Raw genomic sequence first — 20,240 nt, 5'->3', positions numbered from 1 at the left:
ATAATTACATGAATGATTTTGCACGACGAAACAGGTACTGTCAAGAATTGTGCATACCAAGAAAATAAACAGTAATATGATCAACATAATGAAAATTGGAATATAGACTTTTGTCATTTATATAAAAGCCAAATTCTAAAATTTATAATCATAAGTTTATTAGTTTAATAGTGAATCATATATACTAGCAGTATTACCCAACCTTGGCCGGGGGTTGATTTAATGCCATTTTTATGCTTATGAAGTGTAAGATAAAATAAATATGTAAAAATGTAAATTTTTGAAAAAAAAAAATCTCAATCGAAATGTATGAGAAGATTAAATGAGAAAAAAGAATTTTAAATAAGTGTTTGTAAATGCATAAGTATTGTATAAACAATGTTGTTTTATTGTTGCTGTGAGGAGTGTTTTGATTAGTTAGTCAAAGAAAAAAATCATTTTTGGTAAGTTAATGAATTTGTATTTGTATAAATAAATGTTATTTAAAGTGTTAATTGAAGTCAAGTTAATGGAAAAAATGGAAGAACTATTTTAAAATATAAAAAAATGTTAAGTTGTATTTATACTGTAATTAAGGTATTAGCGTCTGTAAATTTTTGATTTAAGAAAGTAAATTGTCCAATTGTATCAATAAACGTCTTTCCAATTAACAGAACAACATTAAGAAGTTATATCATCAAACAAAAATATTTTAAAAAAAGAAAGAAAACACGCTGTAATGGTCATGTGCGCGTCTGTGTGTCTGTGCGATGCGTTGTGAAGTGTGAAGTAGTAGTACGAACAATTCCATAACAGTAATACGGTGTCAGCGTTGGTCTGGCTCGTCGTTAAGCAACGACCTGGAAAAATGACCGGTCATTTTCATTTGCGTACGTGCAATAATACATAGCGATTATCAGTTGGTGATACTTGTTGGAAACATTTTGATGCAAAAACTAGCTTAAAACAATGCCAGGCACAGCAAGTACCTTTGTGTGTAATTTCGTAAAAATTGTTTAAGCCATTTTTGAGTCGATAACAAATGAACTCACACACATACAAAGTTGCATTTATATATATATATATATATATATATATATATATATATATATATATATATATGAGATTCACTACAACAGTTGCATTTAAAACTGGAGGTAAGCTTATTTATTTAAACGATGAGTTATTTCTTCTTAGAGCTACGAAAGTTACTTCACGTTTGATTTTCGCAGACCAAGATGGATGTGTTTTATGCTTTGTTAAATCCAACATGCGGTCACTTTTCATAACAAGTAAGGATATTTGGTGTATCTTAAATAATATGTGACTAATCTATCCTCCACCCAGCAAGTAAGTAGCGAAACAGTACTGTATGTGGATGACTATAGTGCTCCTTATCTTGAGTTGCGCATATTTGGAAGCGATACACGATAACCATTAGCGATGCTCTTTGTGTAAACAAGCTTAGGTATTCGGACTATGTCAAAACATTAATTCGCTACCCGCACAACAGCTGCCGATTAGCGTAATGGTTCAAAGCCTCAACTGTCATATGGGTGATCGAGTTTCGATCCTGGCTTGAGGTGGTTGCTTTTATAGCCACACTAATGAGCTGTGATACAGTACTATATGTGGATGTATGTATATATATATATATATATAGATATATATAGATATATAGAGTTCTTTTTCTGGGTCAACAGCCAACTAGCACCGTGTATATTTGTGTGTGTGTGTGTGTGTGTGTGTATATGTGTATTGGGGTGGAGAGGGCTCCTGTAAGCCGTGGTGAAGGCAACCTCTCTAGGAGAAGCAAATCTCTGATTAAAAAAAAACATAAAGTGGAAGACCAGTACCCGCATTAAGCTGGTCTGCAGTTTAATTTGTTGCTGGCTATCTTGCTCTTGCTTGTTACTGGATCTCAACATTTTGAACCGAGAGAGAGACTTAGCTGTTGTACAAAGCTAAGACTCTGTAACATCGTCTTTGTATAGATACTCCCTCAGGTATTTGGGCTCATGGATATTAAATGTCTGAGGGAGTGGCACTCGTCTGACAAGACGTTTTAATCATCATATATATATATCTTTAACAGGAAATAACTCATCCTTTAAATAAATAAGCTTACTTCCGGTTTTAGATGCAACTGCTAATTATTAATAAGTGAAAATAAATATAAATTAAGTTAAAAAATAAACTTAATAAATCAACTTTAAATAGTATTAAAAAAAAAACAACAATTAAAACAATTCTATTACAACAAATAATTAACAACATCGAGCTAATTAATTAAAATAGATTTTAATGTAATATGCAAATGATGGTACTCATTCGATGTAAATTCTTTTGAATACATAGTATATATTGAAACCATGCTGGAATAAAAGTTTGTTTTCAGTATGATTCAGTGTACCTTTTGCATGCATTAATTAAATTGTGAACAAACAGGAATACGACTTTATTATAATAAGTATGCATACAAAATTCAAGCAAGGACAGTCCACAAAGTTTTATTAATAATGATACATACTAGCGGAACCCATGGAAATTCAACAATAGTTGAATATTTATAAAACACATTATGAATAAAAATAAAATAAAACAAATAACAGTAAATTCTTTTAAACTTCTTAAAGCTAAAAAGGATTATTTTTAAAAAATTTACATGATTTTATTTTTTTTAATGAAAATTCATTGTCTTTTGTTTTTGTTTTTTCTGAATAATGTTTAATATTAATTATAAAGGAACAAATGTCAATTCACTTGCACATTTATTTTTTTTTTTCAATTTTAAAAAGAATGTATAATAAAAAAAAATTTTTTTCTCTTTTCTACATGACTTTATTTACTTTTTAATTATAAAGTAAAATAACCAATTTGAAACAATAAACAGACAGCCATGTTTTTTTTTGTTTTGTTTGGAAAACTTTTAGAGAGGAAATAGTTATAATGATTTTTAACTGATAAAGAGCAACTATAAAGGGAAGTAATTTATTTGCAATGATGATGGGTTTTTTGGTGACGTCAGACAAGTAAATTAATATTTAGATATGTTATATCCATAAAGGATAGGCCATGTTGTTGATGGGGCAAAGAATTAGCTAATTCTCTGCCCCATCAACAACATGGAAAAAAAAACCCGACATACTGAAGATGAAGGTTTCCTTCGAAATATATTCATGAACTTTAACATAAATTTCAAACAAAATAGATATTTGTTTATTTTGTAACAATGCATTGTTTTGGCTTCAAACGTATATAATATGTATCTTATTTAATTCAAGTTCAACCAGCGCTTCTAAGGAACAAAATCTTAACAAATATCTTATATGTTTTTATATAGACTGATGTGATTCTCGGTTGATTGACTGTGTCAGATATATACTCAAGAGTCAAAAGAATGAAAAGAATATGCTGTTGTTACAGCCCTGCTCATTATTCTTTACACAAGTGGTGCCATATCATGATGACAGGTGTACTGCGAAGAGGTTATAGGTGGAATAAGTTTTCATGTCGTTATAAGTGGAGTTGTTTGTATAAATACCGACTCGCACATTATTACTTATATGATATTGATGCTTAGACGATAAAAAGAGAAAATATTATATAAACCGTTTAAATTGTTTGAAATTTTCCATAACAATAAACGTTAATTGTTATGTTTTATATCACATATCTCATCTATCTGTTATATAAAAGCGAAAATGTATGTATGTGTGTATGTCTCGCAAAAACTTTCGATAGTCTATTATATAAAAGCGAAAATGTGTGGGTGTGTGTGTGCGTGCACTTTTTGTATATGTCCGCAAAAGGCTTTTTTCGAGGGGGGTGCTCGTTCCGGTCATTCCTTAAAACTTTTTATATACTGTCTAAATGATAATATCTACGAGTTGAGAACGGGGGTCGCATCTATCTTTAATTTGCCTGGCTTTTACGTGCTATTTTCGAGATTTTTTTTTTTTTTTTTCGATCACTGCGTGTTTGTTTCACTTTCCAATATAAAAACGCGAAACTGAATTGTATCAGCAGTTCCCAAAACAATGGACATTTGGTCAATGCCGGTTTCCACCAGCATATCAGACAATTGCTTTCATTGGACACTCGCCTAATAAACGGGGGAGCTGGTTTTCCCAACCAGACAAAGTTGGGTAAACAAACTGAAATGAACTATCCCCGCAGTAAAAGGATTTGACCTCATTAAGCACGCACTTAAAAACTGCGGAATAGCGTGATGTTTGACCTCAATTTAAATTCATTCACTTTTTAATCGCTATATTTAACGTCTTACATTGCTTCTGTCGCCGTAGCGCATGTGTTTGATATCAGCCTATTGGCCTCAAGGCTCCAAGTTCGAGCCTACCTGCCACCAACATCCCTTTTTTTTTTTCTTTTACACCTACAAAAGTTGGGTTTTTTTTTTTTTTTCATTTTTAAAATCGCTGTTCTTCTGGGTTTTTTTTTTTTGTTTGTTTTTTTAAGTTTAACATCGTTTTTTTATATTTAAACAGGATCAAGTTTCCTTTTTGTTTTGCTTTACACCCCCACCTCCAAACACACACACACCTACAAACACCCGGGCAACGCCGGATAACCCCGCTAGTCTATATATCTATATATATAAAAGGCAAAATGTGTGTGATCATTTCGTGTATGTCTTCAAAAGGCTTTTCTCGCACACGCTTCCGGGGTCGTTACTATCGCTTAAAACTGTGTATATAGGTCCTATATAATAATATCTAGGAATTAGGAAAGCGCGTAGCGTATAGATTTATTTACGTCGATTTTTACAAAATTATTGCTATTTTGGCTTCTCGCGTGTTGATTGGGCTTTTTAGTATAAATATGTGTAGCTAAACTCAAACGATGTCTTCTCTGCATTGCGCCGGGAAAAACGTCCAGAAGGAATCAGCTTTGATCAGTTGCTATTCAGTCTGGACAATTGGGAGTGTCTTTCCCCCTCCCCAACATCTGTTGGGAGAAGAAACAGTTAAATTTGCGTAAACAAACCCAAACGCTGCGTGACTTCTATTTGACCTTCTTAATTAGGTCAAATGGAAGCAGCAGAGTTAACTTTTATTGTGCATACCTGTTTTTATAGTTAAATAACCTGCTTAATGTTGTCTGTCGCCGTGGCTCAATGGTTAACTTAGCACGGTTTTTTTTCACACATTAATTTCCAACTCAAGGGTACGGGTTCGATCCTCATGCACTTACCTACCAAAACATTTTTTTTATTATTATTATTTACCCCCCCCCCACCAACCCACCCCGCCGGAGTTTTGATTTACCTCAAGACACCCGGGTATCACCGGGTACCCCCCCCCCGCTAGTATATATATAAAGCAAAAATGTGTTAGTGTGTGTGTGCATTTTTGTGTATGTCCGCCAAAGGCTTTTTGTGCCGGGCTTTTCGGTCGGCTCATACCTTCTTAAAACTTTTATATAATGTCTAAATCATAATATCTACGAGTTATGACCGGAGGTCACGTCTTTTTAATTTGCCCGACTTTTATGCGCTACTTTTGAGATTTTTTTTTTATCGTCATATTTTTGTTACGCATTTCAGTATAGAAAAAGTGAAAACAGGCTTGCAGCCGCGTCATGTTTCATGGTCAAACATCACCTCTCGCACCTGTCAATGTCACTTTATAAACGTTAACTTAAGACACTTATCACTTCCTCTTCCCTCGTGGCCGAGATGGTTAGGTTTCGCGTTTTTTCTTCCATTTCATTTCCACCTTCGCGTCAAGGCTTCGGGGGTTCAAGCCTACCTTCCTACTAAAACTTTTTTTTCTTTTACACTTCTAAACACCTGGCCAACGTTTTTTTTTTTTTTTTAAAGGGTTGTTTTGATCCCCCCCCCCCCCCCCAAGCACACATACCTCCAAACACCCGGGCAACGCCGGGTACCCCCGTCCCTGCGCGCATTTTTTGTATGTCTCTTTTTTCGCCAACGGTCCGGGGGTCGTTACTATCGCTTAGAACTGTTTATATACCCCCTAGATAATAATATCTACGATTTGGGAACACAGGTCGCGTCTGGATTTATTTACGTCAACTTTTATAAGATTCGCGCGATTTCGCTCTCTCCCCTGTTTGCCCTGCATTTTAGTATAAATGAAATGAAAGTAGATTCGATCATTGCGTGTTCTTGGCATCGCGCCGGAACATCCAGAAAGCAATCAGCTTTTGATCAATGTGGAGTTTCTCCTTATGTCAGACAATTGCTATTCAATTTGGACAATCCCCTTTAAATGGGGAGCTGCCCCCCCCCACCATCATTTGGGGGAAGCGAAAACTAAAAATACTGCCACGTCATCGTAATGATCCCGGGATGACCTCATTTAGTGTCTTCCTGTCCACTCACTTTATATGCCTTAACTTAACACGCTAATCAATTACTCTCACTCGTGGTCGAGACGGTTAAGTGGTTTGGCTTTTATTTCCACCTCTGCATCAAGGCTTCCGGGTTCAATCCCGCCTCCCAACCAAAACTATTTTTTTTTTTTTCTCTTACACCTTTTAACACCCGGACAACGTTTTTTTATTCTTTAGTTTACCCCCCCCCCCCCATACACACAGCGTTGTTATCTTAAGATTGCAGGTTCGATCCAGCAGGTTTATTTATGCCATTTTTTTTTCCGTTTTGGTTTTGGTTTTTCTGATTTCTTTAACATCGTCTTTTTTATAATATTCAAGCAGGGTTATTACTCTCCCCCCCCCATACACACACCTACAAACACTCAGGCAACACCGGGTACCCCCCGCTAGTCTATATATAAAAGCGAATTGTTTTGATCACCCTTCGCCCAACACATACACCTACAAACACCCGGGCCACGCCAGGTACCCCTCCGCTAGTCTATATATATATAACAGGCAAAATGTGTGTGATCATTTTATGTATGTCTCGCAAAGGCTTTTTACGCCGACTGTCCCGGCTGGAGGGGGGGTGGATACTATCGCTTAGAACTGTTAAAAAAAAACCTATATAATAATATCTAGGGTATTAGGAAAGCGGATCGCCTCTAGATTTATTTACGTCGATTTTTACAAAATTATTGCTGTTTCAGCCCGTCTTGTGTTCGTTCAGCTTTTTCGTATAAAAAGCGAAACTAATTCAAAGCTAAGGCACTCTTCCCAGCAATCGCACCTGGAAACGAAGAAACAATCAGCTTTAATCAGTGTGGGGCCAAACTCCTTATATCAGACAATTGCTATTCAATCTGGACAATGGGAAGCTGGTTTCCCCCTCCCCAACAGATGTTGGGGAAAAAAGGCAGTCAAAGTTGGGTAAACAAACCCAAACGCTGCCCCGCAGCAAAATTTACCTCCGTGATTTCTATTTGACCTCATTAATAAGGTCAAATAGAAGCAGCAGAGTTAACTTTTATTGCGGATACGTGTCAATTCTGTTTTTAATACTTAAATAAATAAATTCAAACATGTTTTCATTAGTATTTCGCGGTGGCCCAATGGTTAATGTCGCACGTTTTTTTTTCCACACTTTAATTTCCAACTTTGCCTCAAGGGTTCAGGTTCGATCCTCATACTTACCTGCCAAAACTATTTTTTATTTTAACCCCCCCCCCCTCCAAACCACACGCACCTCCAAACACCTGGGTACCCCCCACTAGTCTATATATATAAAAGCGAAAATGTGTGTTTGTTTGTATGTATGTATGTGTGTTTGTATGTCTCGCAAAAACTTTCCACACAGGTCACGGATTTTCGCCAGATCGGTATCATTTTAAACTTCCAACCTTCGCCCAACAAATATCAAAAAATTGGTAATCAAAACATCGAAAAAGAAACACAAAAAAAAACTAACGTAAGGTAAACGAACGATATTAAATTTAAAAATCGAAAAAACAAAAAAGAAAACAGAAAATGAACGTTAAAACTGCTTGAAGCAGGCTTATTTAAGCCATTTTTCACGTGTTCGTTTTTCTGTTTTTTTTTTTGTTTTTTCAATTTTTACATTTAACATCATTCGTTTGTTTTTTTTGTGTTTTCTTTCAATGTTTTGATTACCCGTCCACCCACCCACCCTCCACCCCCGCTTAAGTTTTAACGTTGTTTTCTTTTTTTACTTCGCTTATAACAAACAAACCTGGTCATTGACCTCATTTGCTGAATAGCTATTGCTTACGTCGTCGTCGTTGTAACGCTCGACGACTTCCGTGCGTGCACCTATCAATTTGGTTCTTACTGAAATAAATTCAAACATCTTTCAATAACTCATTCTGGCTGGCCAATTTTATTTTCAATTTTCGCCTCAGGGCTCTAGGTTCGATCCTACCAACTTTTACCCCCTCCCCTCCGGTTTCTTTTTTATTTAACAGCACACATACCTCCAAACACCCGGGCAACTCCGGGTACCCCCGCTGGTCTATAAATATAAAAGCGAATGTATGTGTGTTTGCTTTTTCTGTATGTCTACAAAAGGCTTTTTTCAGAGAAGCGGTCGGTCGCTTCACAACTTTTAAAAACTTTTTATATCACATATAAATCGTAATATCTCACAGTTAACAACGAAGCTCGCCTGTCTATTTAATTTGCTCGATTTCGGGAAGATAAATATTCAATATTTGTCGCTCGCTGCATGTGGGTTAGTCTTTTTCCTATAACATTTTGGGGGAAAAAAAAAAGCGTTCAGCAGTAAATTAAATCCCGCAGTCAAACTTGACCTCATTAACTCATTAAAACGAGCACCTGCTAAATCCAAGTAATTAAATAAATTCAAACGTGTTTCCGTAAGCATGTCACGGTGAGGCAATGGTTAACGTAACACGTTTTTTTTGGGGTTTTTTTCACAACTTTGCCTCAACCAATCCTCATACTTACCCCCACCCCACACACACACACCTCCCAACGCCCGGGCAACGCCCGGGCAACGCCGGACACCCCCGCTAGTTTATAATATTAACAGATTCTAATATTTAGATGTTGTAAATTAAAATTTTAATTAAAAAAAAAAAAAATGATTGAGCATGATAAAAATTCACTTTGATTTATTATTTTTTTCAATGTTAGATTCAGTTCACCCTTAATTATGGACAAATTTCTAAAAATAAAACGTGATGATGACAATAATGAAAATGCTAAAACTTTATTTAAAAAAATCAAAAGTTTAACAGTCGTATAACGATGATTACTTGAAATTTATATTTCATTGGATTGGAGATATGCAAATTCCTTCTCCGATATGCAGCCAAACATCTAATGAAGGAATGATTTTAAGTTAGATGAAAAGACACCGTAATCATCCTAACTTTCAAGCTAAACTTTATTTTATTGCATAACTAGTGGGGGATGTCCGGCCTTGCACAGTTGTTAAATATGCCTAATATACTTTAATTCATATACATTTCGTATTTATTATTACAGAGCCAATTCTCTAGCAAATATTATATTGTGACTAATATATATATATATTTCAAGATTTAAAAAAAAAAAAAATTGATTTCAGTATCATCAGCTTGAATCGAAACCAAAACATTTTGTGCTCCAGCTACATTTCCTACCATTTGAGCTATCAATAGATAAGAAAGCTTTAAAATTAAACCATTTCAAGCTATGAATGAATTTATGCATGCGCAATAGTAATAGAAATATGTTGGCAAGTTGAAATGAACAATTTCCATTTCAACTTACTGACGGTTCTGTACGTATTATCCATCCATCCAAACAAAGATTTTACTTGTTATAAACCATCCTTGGTATATGATTATTTCTTGTTAATTTCAGTGTTATGTGACCAGTAGTTTAAGAGTTTATTGGTTAAATATTTTCACACACAAACACATACATCTATTTTATTTATATAGAAAAGGCTTTATGATAAGAAAATATTTATTTTTTTGTGATAGTTGTTCCAGGAAAAGTTAAAAGAGCACAATAGTGTGCCAGGGAAATTTAAAAGAGCTCAATAGTGTGCCAGGGAAATTTAAAAGAGCTCAATAGTGTGCCAGGGAAATTTAAAAGAGCTCAATAGTGTGCCAGGGAAATTTAAAAGAGCTCAATAGTGTGCCAGGAAAAGTTAAAAGAGCTCAATAGTGTGCCAGGAAAAGTTAAAAGAGCTCAATAGTGTGCCAGGAAAAGTTAAAAGAGCTCAATAGTGTGCCAGGGAAAGTTAAAAGAGCTCAATAGTGTGCCAGGGAAAGTTAAAAGAGCGTAATAGTGTGCCAGGGAAATTTAAAAGAGCGTAATAGTGTGCCAGGGAAATTTAAAAGAGCTCAATAGTGTGCCAGGGAAATTTAAAAGAGCTCAATAGTGTGCCAGGGAAATTTAAAAGAGCTCAATAGTGTGCCAGGAAAATTTAAAAGAGCTCAATAGTGTGCCAGGAAAAGTTAAAAGAGCTCAATAGTGTGCCAGGAAAAGTTAAAAGAGCTCAATAGTGTGCCAGGAAAAGTTAAAAGAGCTCAATAGTGTGCCAGGAAAAGTTAAAAGAGCTCAATAGTGTGCCAGGAAAAGTTAAAAGAGCTCAATAGTGTGCCAGGAAAAGTTAAAAGAGCTCAATAGTGTGCCAGGAAAAGTTAAAAGAGCTCAATAGTGTGCCAGGGAAAGTTAAAAGAGCTCAATAGTGTGCCAGGGAAATTTAAAAGAGCGTAATAGTGTGCCAGGGAAATTTAAAAGAGCGTAATAGTGTGCCAGGGAAATTTAAAAGAGCTCAATAGTGTGCCAGGGAAATTTAAAAGAGCTCAATAGTGTGCCAGGGAAATTTAAAAGAGCTCAATAGTGTGCCAGGAAAATTTAAAAGAGCTCAATAGTGTGCCAGGGAAATTTAAAAGAGCTCAATAGTGTGCCAGGAAAAGTTAAAAGAGCTCAATAGTGTGCCAGGGAAATTTAAAAGAGCTCAATAGTGTGCCAGGAAAAGTTAAAAGAGCTCAATAGTGTGCCAGGGAAATTTAAAAGAGCTCAATAGTGTGCCAGGAAAATTTAAAAGAGCTCAATGTAAAAAAAATGGTTTGAGAATCACTGTTTTACACCATTTGACTCTCTTCCTTTCTCTGTTTACTTGAAAGTGGATTTTTTATTTGTCAATTTTTTTTTTTTTTTGGTGTTTTTCCCAGGCTGAACCCACCAAGAAGAAACTTAAATTTGAACGTCCCTCAGCACCGACAAATGTCAGTAGAGTAGCTGCTTCAAGGAATGTGTCTCGTGTCAATACGTCCCGTGTGCAGACTTCTCGCATCCAGACTTCACGGGCTCCAGTTGCAATAAATCCACGTCGTGGTAAGTTTCACAGATAATTCTCAATTGTTTAATCTTCTATTAAGTATCATTGTTGCGGTACTATGGACCCCCAACTTCACAAAAGTTTTTATCGGCCAACCTGTACAATGAACACCCTGTATATATTTTTTTTGGTTCTCTTGCAGAATTTGACCCAGATCCTCAGAATTTTTCGTCAATTATGGTTAAGGCTCGACTGATAGTTACCGGACCTAGCAAAGTAACAAACGCAGACAAATTTCAAAACCAATAAACCGGAAAAAAAATAGAAATACAAAAAATAACAAAAGCATAGTGTAAATTTACTGAATATATTTTGTTTTTCCTCAAGAAAAGTTGCATTTTGTATTGTTTCTTTACTTTTATTTTTTTTTATTTTTTGCAATTTTTATATCAACAAAAGTTGTTTTGTTTCTAAGAAGATTTTTTTTTTTCCATTAAAAGAAAATTGGCAGTAAAAGTTTTTTTGTTTTTTTTTTGTAAACAGAATTTTTTTTTTTGTCAGAAAAGATGAATGCTTTTTATGAAAACTTTAAATTGTTAGGTGAAAGTACAGAAAAGTTTTTTGAAGAGAATTTACAGATGTTATTAAAAAAAAATACCCACATTATCCAAGAAATTATTTTAAAAATGAAATTTTTGTATACAAAAAACAATGTCGAGTTGGTGTTTCAACATTTAAACAACTCTCGGCTTCAGCCGGTGATTGCCGGTTAAGCCTTAACCATAATTGACACAAAATCCTGAGGATTCAGGTAAAATTGCATTATTCTTAATTTTGTGTTTTTTTGTTTTTGTTTTTTTTTCTTTGAGCAGATTATTAGCAATTGCAAACTAATAAATTTAACCAAAATGCAAAACATTCACTATTTAAAGATTTTTAAGGGGTGCTCAGTTCTAATAAACACTCAAGGGAAACACAAAACCAAATTATTGCCCATATGTTTGGGAGAGGTTCTTTTCATTTTTTTCAATATTTTCAGCAGATTATTATTGATTTGACACTCAACTACCAGATTCTGCAATTTTTTTTTTTTTTAATACTAAAAATTCAATAATATAATGTAAGTAGATATAGAAATTTGTACTGGGTTTCACGATGAAACTTGTTATAACTTAGTGTATTAATATATATTAATGAAAACAAAGGGATGTAGTATAAATAAACTTTGGAAGAGATATTTTATGTCTACACCGTCGTGTTTTGGTTTAAATAAAATTATTATATAATAAACTAAACGGAAAACTTAGCAAAATTTATTTTAGAGAAAATTTATTTTACTTAATTGGAATACAGAAAAAAACTCAAAGAAAATAGAATTTATCCTTCAGAGAAAAAACAAATAAAATAGAATTTATATAACAGAACAAAAACAAGAAAATTAGAGAATAAATACACACAATTCATTATTTGGTCCTCATAATTAACAGATTTAATGAATTAAATAAAAAAAATATAGCAGAAGAGAAAGAAAATATATACTAATTAAATATAAAAAAGGTAAATATTTAATTTAATAATTTATAAATGAACGTGCGTAATGAAAAAAAAAACAATATACCATGTGACATGGCGCCGTAGATACAAAATAACCTTTCCAAAGTTAAAGACCATATATGAGAAATACCATTAATCGAAAGTTTTTGTGTTTTATACCAAAACTAGCAGGGCTACCCGGCGTTGCTCGGGACCGTATAAACAATGAAAAAACAAAAGCAGATATTGAACATATGTTTTATTCTTAGGGGAGAGGAATCTTTCATCTCAAGTTTTAGCGTTACAAACAAACATCTGTCTTTTATATATAGAGAGATAATGACAGGTTTTTTGAGGGCCCCCCTCGAAGATAACTGATCAGTTGACCAACTTCTAGTGGTCCGTTTGACGTGAAATTTCGATATTTGTCATCCGGGTGATGGGGCTTCGATATGATACCAAATTTGTCAAGTTTGGTTCCGTCTTTCAAAAGTTTTAGCGTTACAAACAAACATACATACACACAGACGTTTGGCTTTTATATATATAGAAGGTAGGTATAGCGAAAAGTTACAATCAAAGGAATTTCAAAAACGATTTTTTGTTTGGCTATTGATAGTTGTATTTGTGACGGCAGTTCTTCAGACCTCCATAATTCACAAGGAGTAGTTAACACCTATTATTTTTTCTTACTTTTTCATTGCTTTTACACATTGTTTCTAACGTGAAGAATAAGTTTAGCCAAACTAATTTTGAAATAGGGTATATCAAAGGAACACATATAAAAATGATACCACTATAAAAAACAAATGAAATACTAGATAAAATTGAGCAAACATAATTACCATAATTACAGAAAACGATAAAAAAAATGGTGAAATTTGTTGAGTGAAATGAATTATTGAAAGAAAATTAATTGAACTAATAGAAATGTTAAATAAAAAAAATGTCACATTTCAATATTTTTTTAATAATTAAATTCTCAGGGTTGTCGAAATTAAAAATTAAGTGATTTTTTTTTTATTAGACTTCTTTCGAAGCTTGTTACCTTGAAAAATACATTTAAAACCCTGTTTTTTTAAATAAATTAAAAAATAAACGCAATTAAAAAAAATTAATTGATAATTGAAACTTTAAAAACATATTAAACATTGAAAAATTACTTATCTCACAAATTAACGTCCAATAAAGTAGATCCAGTTTTCATACAAGAATTCGGTTATAATAAATATATCTTTCCCAAACTTAAAAATTAAATCTTTTTTTTTTTTTTTTTTTTTTTTTTTTTTTTTTTTTTTTTTTTTTTTTTTAGAGAGAGAGAGAGTGCTTTAAAATCGCCGAGGAGTGCCGCCTAAAATTTTAAAGAAGTAAATTTTAGGAGTTTAGTGCCTTTCAAAGACGGTTATCATAATTTATTATCATCATTTAATTTCCTTTTTATTCCTCCCCCCACACCTTTCCACGTGGTTCAGTAGTTAACCAGTGCTCCTATTGCTGTCAGTCAGCTATCTTTACCTAAGTTTTAATTTCTAGTTAAAAGAATTTTTCATGAATAGAATCAGCATTTTTAAAAATTATTTTTTTAGTTGTATATATTGTATTTACTCTTTGAAGTTAAGGAGGGTTAAAAAAAATTGGTGACACCTAGATGGTGACGTAGGCAAAAAAAAAAAAAAAGACACTGCGATTTCGACCCTCACTAATAAAACTGCTCTGAGTGACTAGTTGGTAATTTTTTGTTCCTTTTCTTTTTTATTTTGCTCCTCCAATTTATTTGGATGCATCATAGTTAAATGTTTTACCATGTTGGTTGTGGTCATGTTAGATGGTTTTATTCCTCGCGATATTTTAATTTGACAGACTTTGCAAATAGCTTTCAACTCATCATCTTAATCAACTTCAAAAAGTTTCCATGGAAGACTTTTTTTGGACTTTGGCGTTGTGCGTTCTATCCCAACCATTATCAATGGACCAGAGGTCATCTAGTCAGCGTCAGTCAGGGCCAAACTATTTGCAAAGAACTTTGCAGCTAATTCTACCCTATGCGACGAAGGCCATCAACTCCTCATATTTCCTCCTACAACACAGAACAAGTTAGGTAACATACAAATATCCGTGCATGAGGTCGCCAAGCTAATCAAGAACCTAGATTCTAGTAAGGCAACTGGCCCTGATGGCATCCCAATTATAGTGTTAAAAAAGCTTCAACCAGAACTTGCTCCCATACTTACGAAACTATTTAAGAGCTGCCTTAAAGAGAGGTGCTTTCCGACCCCCTGGAAGACCTCATCAGTTTGCCCTGTATTTAAAAATTCAGGTGATAAGTCCTCTCCCTCTCAGTACAGACCAATAAGTCTCCTGTGTGTTATGAGTAAGTTGCTGGAATCCATATTAAATAGAGAAATAGTCAATCACCTAAGCAGGAATAACCTTCTTAGTAACACACAATATGGTTTCCGCTCTGCAAGATCTACCGCAGATGTGCTGACGGTTATATCCCACAGGATTAGTGAATCTCTTGACAAAGGTTTCCTTTCTAGGGCAATTGCTCTTGACATATCAAAGGCCTTCGACAAGGTATGGCATAAGGGTCTACTTCACAAGATTTCTAGCTACGGTATAACTGGAAATGTGTTCTCTATCATTAAATCATTTCCTTCCGATAGGCTCATAAGAGTAGTGGTAGATGGACAAAAATCGGAGGCCTGCAATATAAATGCTGGAGTCCCTCAGGGGTCAATCCTGGGCCCAACTCTCTTCCTGATCTACATCAATGACCTCCCTAAACACATACTTAAATCATTCGTTGACATCTATGCTGATGACACGACCATCTACGGCAACACATCAAAGGTTGTAAATGACAAAGCTCTCTCGGATTCTCTCTCCTCTGATCTCGAGCGCGTGGTTCAGTGGGGGAAGATGTGGCTGGTTACCTTTAATGCATCCAAAACCAAACTCCTATCCTTACATCATCAACGCTCTGATCCCCATCTGGCATCAATTGTGATGGATGGCTCTCGTCTGGGTGAGGCCTCGTGTTTTGACAAGCTTCTGGGTTTGACCTTTACTCCTGATCTGAAATGGAACACGTACATCAAGTCTGTTGCCAAGGTCGCTGGAAAGATGGTGGGATCCTTCTACCGCTCCAGAAGATATCTCACTACTGATGCAATTCTCTATCTATATAAAAGCCAAGTATGTCCAAGGATGGAATACTGTTGCCATATCTGGGCAGGAGCTGCCAAAAACAGCCTATCATGCCTTGACAGAGTACAAAATAGTCTTCGTGGTTTAGTGGGGGATGCTCTTTTCTCTACCCTGCAACCTCTCTCCCACAGAAGAGACGTTGCGAGCCTATCCTTGTTTGATCATTACTTTCATGGCAGGTGCTCGTCTGAACTCCAATCCCTGGTCCCCCCTCACCAATCTTTCACGAAAAACGCCCGTCTAGCTGAATCCACTGTGAAAAATTTCCCCCACTCTATATCTGTGCCTAAATCAAAACGCGGATTCCATGAACAAAGCTTCTTTCTTAGAACTGCACGCCTGTGGAACTCTGTTCCGTCTGCCTGCTTCCCTCCGGACTACAACTTGGATGTCTTCAAGTCCAATGTTAACACATTCCTAATGAACCGCCCCCCCTAATTAAACACTTCATCAAATCTCCACACTAACGTAATGTACTTGCAATAACCCTTATCCCTGAGTGGCTTCCGGGCCTTGATAAGTGGTGATCACTGTGTAAAAAAAAAAAAAAAAATCCGCTAAAAAAGACAAAAAGAAAAAAATATAAAGGGATGAGGCGGTAAATTGTACCAACCAGTAGTTATCAAAAAAACTTATAGAATTTAATTTTTGAAACCAATGCATAAAAGTTTACATAATGAAATGCAAATATGCATTTTCTTTTGATTTTTTTTTTTTTTTTTTTTGGTTGACTGTGTTCAATTCACACATGGTTGATGCGGTTCAATATTGCTAAACTATAAGTCCTTAGTAAAATTCTATTTATAAATACTTTTTAAAATGAAATTATTTGATTAATCGTAAATATTATTTAGACATAAAAATTAATTGATTACAAAACCTTTTAAAAAAATATATATTAATTTCTTTTTCGTTCGGCAAAAAACTGCGCAAAACACTTTTAATTTTCAATTTAAAATTCTAAAAAAAAAGATTATATTATTCTGCTTTTAATATAATCAAATTCAGGGTTTTATCTTTCTGGAGAAAAAAATTTAAAAAATGTATTTTATTGCAATGAAATTAAAAAAAAAAACTTGACTGAATTGAATTAATTACCCTTCAATTAACGATGGGGTTATTTAATAACTTTAGGTTTGGAAGAGATAGGTATGGGGTCGATTTTTTGGAAACATCAAAAGAAGCCGACAACTGTCAAAACTTTGCGAAATAATACAACGTGATCAATTTCATTTTAGAGATATTTCTTTCAAAAGCCTTCTTTTAAAAAAAGAAAAAAAAGTACATTGTTCTATTAAACCGTTTACTGTTTAAATAATTTGACTTTGCTCGTTTTATTTTAAGAAAATGTAAGTTGAAAAAGCATTTTCATTCAGTATTAGAAGATTTGTCAGTAAAAAAAAACAATCGCCAAAAAGATAAGCGTTTTTTTTATTTTTACTCGCAATGTAGAGCCCTGCATACTTCTTTTCAAGTTAACTCTTTTGTAGTTTTGATTACAATAGATCTGAATGAATGAACCTTGTAAGGGAGGGGCACTAAGCATTGCCCTGTTAATAATGAATTTCTTTGGTTTCTTTTTATAACATGCTACGTTTCTCTCTTGCGGTTAGAAATATCAGGAAATTTTTTTCTTTTTTTCAACATCAGACTAAAAGAATCGTAATGAAGGAATCGGAAAATTAAGGTATTTTTAACGATGCGATTCCGATTCCGATACCTCCCAAAATACACGATTCTTACGATTAACGATTCCGATTAATCGTCCCACCACTAATATATATATATATATATATATATATATATATATATATATATATAATGCTCCCTATCTTGGGTTGAGCATTTGGGAAGTGATATACAAATTACTATTAGCATATGAAGCGATGCTCTTTGTGTAAACAAATTGAGCTTAGGTACTTTGGACGATGTCAAAACATTGTTAATTCACTGCCCGCATAGCAGCAGCGATATAGTCCAAGCTCTAACTGTCGTTTGGGCGATCGGATTTCGATCCTGGCTTGAGGTAGTTGCTTGTCTAGCTGCACTGATGAGCTGTAAAACAGCGAAACAGTACTGTATGTGGATGACACACACACACACACACACATATATATATATATATATATATATATATTAGAATACTCTTCCCAGACTCTGTATAAGCAATTTTTTTTTTTTTTTTTTTTACATAGGCATCACCACATTATCAAGGCCAAGAGGCCACTCAAGGATAAGGGTTAAAGAGTGTACAGTAGAAATTGGACAATATAGTAATCATTAGTAATGAAAATTTGGTAAATTTGATAACTTATATGGAACGGCTCATCATGAACTTATTTACGTTAGACTTGAAGACAGCCATATTGTAGTCAGCCGGAAAGCAGGAAAACGGAAGACAATTCCACAGGCATACAGTTCTAAGAAAGAAGCTTTGTTCATGGAATCTACGTTTAGGTTTAGGCACAGATAAAGAGTGGGGGGAATTATTAATAGTGTTTACAGCTAGACGAGTGTTTCTTGTGAAAGTTTGGCAAAGGGGGACCATAGATTGAAGCTCAGTCGAACACTTTCCATGAAAATAACGATACATCAGAGACAAACTCGCAACATCTCTTCTGTGAGATAGAGGTTGCAAGGAAGAGAAAAGGACATCTCCTATGAGGCTACAAAGTCTATTTTGAACACTATCAAGGCAAGACAAGTCCTTTCTAGCAGCTCCTGCCCAGATTTTTCCAGCGGCCTTGGCAACAGATTTGATGTACGTGTTCCATTTAAGATCAGGAGTAATGGTCAAGCCAAGAAGCTTGTCAAAACTTGAGGCCTCCTGAAGACGAGAGCCATTCATTTCAATTGATGCCAGATGTGGATCAGAGTGTTGATGATGTAAAGAGAGAAGCTTGGTTTTAGATGCATTAAAAGTAACCAGCCACTTCTTACCCCATTGTACTACGTGCTCAAGATCAGAGGAGAGAGAATTGGAGAGAACTTGGTCGTTTACTGTCTTAGATGTGCTACCATAAATGGTAGTGTCGTCAGCATAAATGTCTACAAATGATGTAAGGATGTGATTTGGAAGATCATTAATGTAGATCAGGAAAAGAGTTGGGCCCAGGATGGACCCCTGAGGGACACTGGCATTAATACTGTGAGCTTCTGATTTTTGCCCCTCAACTACTACTCTTATGAACCTATCAGAAAGAAATGACTTAATAATTGAGAAGACATTTCCAGCAATACCATAGCTAGAGATCTTATGAAGTAAACCTTTATGCCATACCCTATCAAAGGCCTTAGATATGTCAAGAGCAATTGCCCTAGAAAGGTTGCCTCCGTCGAGAGATTTGCTAATCCTATGAGATATAACTGTAAGCACATCTGCTTTAGATCTAGCAGAACGGAAACCATATTGAGTGTCACTAAGAAGGTTATTTTTGTTGAGATGGTTGATTACTTCTGTATTTAACACAGATTCCAGCAACTTACTCATGACGCACAGAAGACTTATTGGCCTGTACTGAGAGGGGGATGAGCGATCACCTGAATTCTTAAATACAGGGCATACTGATGAAATTTTCCAGGGAGATGGGAAACTATTCTTCTTAAGACAACGTTTAAACAGTTTTGTAAGTATGGGCGCTAGTTCAGGTTGAAGGTTTTTGAGTACTATAATTGGAATACCGTCAGGGCCAGTTGCTTTACTGGAATCAAGGTTTTTGATTAGCTTGGCAGCATCACGTACAGATATACGTATATCACATAGCATGTTTTCTGATACAGGAGGAAATATTGGGGGTTGGCGGCCTTGATCGCAAAGGGTAGAATTAGCTGCAAAGTTCTTGACAAAGAGTTTGGCTTTGTCTGATGCTGACGAGATTACCTCAGGTCCATTGATAATAAAAGCAATAAATATAGAATTATTTTCAGACTATTGTTCTGATCCTGAGTGTCGTTTCATAGCATTTCAATGTAACCTCTGATGTTCTTCATGGGTATCTTGTTGAACTCGGAAATTTGCACGGCTGACGGAACAAGAGCATGCTACTCCTGTAGATGGGAGAAAGGTTTCTATTTGAAATTCTGTGCACATTGCTGAGTTCAACAAGGAGGTCAGATGTTACATTGATCAAAACGTTGTGAAAATAACATTCAAGATGAGAACAGTAGTCCGAAGAATCCAAATAATGCAAGAATATCTTTTTTTACAGAAACCATGCCTGCTCGTCCGCATACAGTACTCAATAGCACAATGGCCAAACCAGGACAGCGGTCTACTGCCAGTGTCCGTCCAGATTTATCCATCTCCCCAATCCGGGAGACAAATAAAAAAAGTAAG

At 34.9% G+C, this 20,240-nt stretch overlaps 1 protein-coding gene across 1 annotated transcript in view; it reads left to right on the top strand.

Annotated features, from left to right (window-relative positions):
• Window positions 1-20,240, top strand: part of LOC145266378 (carboxy-terminal kinesin 2-like) — an 81,967-nt gene that overhangs the window by 27,544 nt on the left and 34,183 nt on the right. Inside the window, exons 3-4 of the mRNA XM_080122010.1 lie at window positions 11,055-11,217; window positions 20,113-20,235. Of these exons, the coding sequence (XP_079978136.1) occupies window positions 11,055-11,217; window positions 20,113-20,235 (286 nt within the window). The remainder of the gene's footprint in view (window positions 1-11,054; window positions 11,218-20,112; window positions 20,236-20,240) is intronic.

The sequence above is a fragment of the Euprymna scolopes genome, chromosome 41 (genome assembly GCF_053919585.1).
Source record: "Euprymna scolopes isolate OS-2025 chromosome 41, ASM5391958v1, whole genome shotgun sequence".
Classification (NCBI taxonomy): domain Eukaryota; kingdom Metazoa; phylum Mollusca; class Cephalopoda; order Sepiida; family Sepiolidae; genus Euprymna; species Euprymna scolopes.
This window is presented reverse-complemented; position numbering and strand designations above follow the sequence as displayed.